Here is a 4,927-nt window from a genome sequence, read left to right as displayed (position 1 = left end):
TTTTCTTTTCTCTTCACAGTAACTCCTTTTCTCTTATCAGACCATTCATTTCTTCTTTATCAGCAACTATACAACAATAATGTTTAACTTTCAGTGCCATTAGATGGAGTGAACAGTCTTGTAAGGCCGCTGAAGGAGCCAAACAGCACAGGAGAGAAAACACAGTGACAGAGTTCACTGGACAATGGCAGCGAGAGGGGAAAGAGCTGGAGAAAAGGTGAGAGTTTGTTTGGTTTTTTGGGGGGAAGAGAGATTTCCTGTTCTGGAGCTGAGCTGAAGTGGATACAATAGCTCAGTCAGACTTTCTGAAACTACCACATTGTACGTACAGTAGTTTTCACAGGCCTCCCGACTGGTTTGCAGTAAAGCAATAAAGCAAAGTTACGACAGAGAGGAATATGGAGCCACAGGTAATGTTAAAATGTAACTACAAGTCAAAACGGAGCCATTTGATGATTTCTCATTCCCCATACCAATGTGTGTGAGATATTTTTTCAGTCATTTATTGATCTTCTACCGCTTTCATGGGGGGGGGGGGGGGCGCAGGTGCCAATCCCAGCCAACAAAGGGCGAAAGATGACATACAGGGCCATAGAGACAAACAACCATTCACACTCACACTTACGGTCAATTTAAAGTGACCAAGTTAGTTTCTTTTGGACTGTGGGAGGAAACCGGAAAAAACTCACACACACACGGGGAGAGAACATGCAAACACCGTACAGAAAGGCCCTTGTTCTTACCGGGTCACTAACCCTGGTAAGATATTTTTTATTACCCTAATTTATTATCCTGATATTTAAAAGCTGCATTATAAAGAGGCATTATAAAAATGCCATTTGCGTCAGTATTACTTCTAGTTAATATTTACCCACATTGGTTTGTGTATTGACATAGTACTGTGTGTTTTAGCTAAGAAAGTCAGACTTGATTGTTGGAATTAATAATGTGATGTTTTTGAAACTGATCTGGATATTTGAATGACTTTGACATTAATTAAGCGGGTTTATAAAGTCATATTTCATTCAACGAGTTCTCCTTTAACCCATGTTTATCTGTGTAATGTATTTATCTTTTGATTTATGATTGAAGTTAGTCAGGTCTGTTTTTTCAGACTTGCATTATAAAGACAAAAATACAAGCGATGAACGGATCTTCAAGGGTTTTACCTGGTTTATTAAATTAACTAGAGCACACGTGTTTAGTGGTTCACTGCAACGTGTCTTGTTCCAGCACCATGGACAGAGTTCTGCCGCTGACGCTGACTGTGATTCATCAGCTCACATTGTCATCACAGAACCACATTGTCTTAAATAAGTTTAATTGGAATTTGCATTTGAATTTGGCTTGCTCTCGATCACTAAGTTGTTTTGTGGAATAGTTGGTGCTGTTCTGCTTGGTCAGTAGGACATTTAAAATAAAACAGTTGAAATAAATCATCATATCATTGATCAGTAGTGGCTTTAGAAATGCACAATAACAATAAGACACACTCACAAATCCCTGCAACAGTCCTCGAGGTATACGTTTAAAATTTAAGTTTAGTATTTCATCTCCTCCTCCTTTATTGCCTCTTCCACTCTTCATTCACCTACAATTTCTACTCCTCTTCCTTTGTACGTTTGGCTCTGCTCATTGAAAACACTGGAGGTGCACGGGGAGTCTTATGTCAACCTCTTATGGCAATATTCTTCCTCCTCATAACCGTCATTGTCCTTTTCCTCCTGTCCTTGCTAAGTCTTCCTCCACGTCCACCTCCCTGTGTCTTCCTATGACTGTTAAGACAACTCGTTTTACTTTGCGAGCCTATAATAAAGACCCAATGAATGGATTTGAACACTTACTATGGTAGTTACTCCTTGCAAATTACAGCTGTTACTTTAATGTATTGTTTCATTGCCAATAGGACAGTTAAGATGTCACTAACTGTGGTGATTGAAAATGTTTTGGGAACTAATGACTAAAAAAATATTAGCAGCTCATCCTACAAAGCCTAATTACAGAACTCTGGGTCAGACAGCATCACAAATATAACAGTTTATCTTTAAATGTTGTTGTTGTTGAATCAGTCATGCACTTAAACTCCTGCAGGCAGTAACAGTTACATTACCCATAACTCCCCTTGACTGAGACCAGTTGTTTTTGCAATTCTGACCATGCTCAGGCCTGTTTGGGGGGGGAAATGCCTGCAGGGTGTCATTTAAAAAAAAAAAAAAAAAAAAAAATGAAGGAGAAGTATGACAGGCATGAAATAAAGTGCAATGAAGCCAGGAAACCCACTGAATGAAATGAGGGGCACATGAACACTTGAGTGTTATCGTTCATCTTGTTATTTGATCAGACATCAAAGTTACAAAACGCTGCATTCTTTCCACAGATCCTTGAGATAACACGGGCCGTGCTGCCTTTGAATACCAGGTGAACTTCTTATTATTATTGTGTGCCTTGAATTCCTGGACCATTCATCCATCTCAGGCCTCCGTTTGAACTGAGAAATGTGTTTGCTCATCACACAATTGAACCGCACATGCTGCCTAAGAGGGATTTATTTTCCCCTCTCTTTTCAGTATGGCTCCTTTACAGTAATCACTTCGTTTACACAGTGCACTTGCCCGAAGCAAATGGGGTATATTTTAAGCCTACGACAAAAAACAAAAACGGGGGGAGGACGTGTTACACATGAGTGTTATTTTTACAACCCCAAAATGTTGAATTCAGAAGCAGGTTGTAAAAGAATGAATCAGCCTACTGTTGCCACAATTCAGATTTAATTTCTGCACACAATACATGCTTCATAGTGTTGTGATCCATAATTTGCACGTGTCTACAAAACTTTCTTTCTCAAAGGTCTACCACATAATAACATAAACAGGTCTCAGATTCATTAAAACAAAACCATTTTTTACAACACTGTGACTGAAATGATGAATTCTTCCTGTATCCTTGTCGCAGCCTGTCGCTCAGTGCTGCTGACCTGTATCTACGTCTCTTGCCCAGCCTGGCACTCACAGGAGCAGCATTTTCAAGCCCTGATAGTATTGGCTCATCTCATTGCTGGTCCACCTCTTCTGTTTCCGTGATAAGTCCGTGCAACACTGTTGTGTTTTCCACCTTCCGTCTCCAGGTACAAACATCTCTGCGGCCCCGTCGGCCTTCCTGCATCAGACTCATCTTTCAGCAGCCCCCTTTTTTTTCTCCTCCCCATCAAAGGAGCGTCATTTGTTCAGCTGCTCGCGGTCCTCTTTCTCTGTCGCTCTCTTGTTGCTCAACGGCCACTTTTTGTTTGGTGAGTGCTGTGACTTTGAGCCTCAGAGAGCTGCGTCCTGGTTCTGCTCGCCAAAGCTCTGCGGCACAAAGCGTCAAGCGACTCGTCAGGAACAACGAGAGGAAAGTGTTCGCTTTTGAGAGTTCTAATTTTGCACACAAGGGAAGACTCACCTTAGGATGCTGAATATGTTGAGTTGACGACTCTTCATAGATTTTATCTCAGGGCTGCACAGAAGGAAACAATATAATTATTGAGAATCACTGGAATACAGAGATTTACTTGAATGAAAGCATCCACGACAAAAAGTACTGTTTTACGCTCAGTGCTAACAGTTAAATATGCCATATGTAAGCATGTGGCCAAAAACGGTTACTACATTCAAATTCAAAATACCGAGGTCTTTTAGGTTTCGTTTTTTGACGTAACTGGCAACCCGTGGTTGCTCGGCAGCTGAGACTCTACTGACTGCAATGATTGGTAGACGGGCGGTAGGTGGCGCCACATGACAAAACATGATTTCAAAACATAAACATGATTTGCAGTCTGCAAAATATTTTTTTAAATGTGAATAGTTTGGCTGTACTGTTGTTTGTGGTGAGTTCAGTTTGTTATATGAACATTATTCCTGAGTCTCTGTGACATATTAGGAGGATTGTATGGCCAGTTGCTTTAGATTTATTACATAATGCACCTTTAATATCTTTGTGAAGGTTATAAATCTCTACAGTATGCTTCCTGTCACCATCTCCATGTCAGTGCTCATTGTGTCCTTTCAGTGTTACAGAAATGAAGTATAAGGTCCTCACAACCATCCAAAACAAAAGTTAACCCTGGACACGATATTGTTCTCCTTTTTGTTTTCACATACTTAATTAGAAGACAACAACGTGAGGCTAATAATATCCTCCTCAAAGAATAACACCACCACCAAATAACAGCCGCCGTTTGCTCACATTAGCTTTTAAGTCTTGCTTAACACAGTGTGAGATCGCCAGGCCTGACTCACCTGTATTGACAGAAGTTGGTACATAATTGATCTTGAGGTTTGGCACAGGTGCAGCGGCTGGTGGACCTTCGGCGCCGGGGCGAAGCACTGCCTAAACCATAAACTGTGGTCTTACTGCAGAGAGACAGCGAGAGAGAGAGAGAGAGAGAGAGAGAGAGGGACATTCTTGATGAAAACAACATGCAGACTTTGCTCTTTGATACTTTATGCAGTAACATATAATGATAACTCCGATTATCTGTCGCGCATACATAAAAGTGGTTCATTTGATGTGTGTTTGAATGCGTATAATGTGCATTCTCATGCTCACCTGGGTGTGTTGACCCATATGATGTCCAGGTGGCAGAAGTAGTGGCACTCAGAGTCCAGCTGGCTCATGCAAGCACATCGCTTGGTCCGGATTCTTTGTATCGGGCTTCCATCACCAGCCTCTTTCAGTTGTTCCATTACTGGAAGACCCAAACCTAGTGCATTACCAAGAGCCATTCATTTAGTGAACATCAACTGCTTTTAATCCAATCTACGATTTCAGTCGCTTTGCCGATCCCTTTACTGTTTATCACAAAAAAAACTCATCACGTCACAAAGTTTTCTTCTTTTCTACTAAAACGCACACGAGTTTTGTGAGCAAACAAACATTTACGGGATTAGAA

The 4,927-nt window shown here is 41.0% G+C and overlaps 1 protein-coding gene across 1 annotated transcript; it reads right to left on the bottom strand.

Annotated features, from left to right (window-relative positions):
• Window positions 1-3,265: 3,265 nt before the first annotated feature.
• Window positions 3,266-4,721, bottom strand: LOC310934121 (uncharacterized protein; the record flags this gene model as incomplete). Its single annotated transcript, XM_083897775.1, has 4 exons — window positions 3,266-3,344; window positions 3,439-3,492; window positions 4,275-4,388; window positions 4,585-4,721. The coding sequence occupies 4 exons, from the start codon at window positions 4,719-4,721 to the stop codon at window positions 3,266-3,268; spliced, it is 384 nt and encodes a 127-aa protein (XP_083753901.1).
• Window positions 4,722-4,927: the final 206 nt, after the last annotated feature.

The sequence above is a fragment of the Microchirus variegatus genome (genome assembly GCF_963457635.1).
Source record: "Microchirus variegatus genome assembly, chromosome: 1".
Classification (NCBI taxonomy): domain Eukaryota; kingdom Metazoa; phylum Chordata; class Actinopteri; order Pleuronectiformes; family Soleidae; genus Microchirus; species Microchirus variegatus.
Note: the sequence above shows the minus strand (reverse complement) of the source record. Positions and strands in the feature narration are given on the sequence as shown.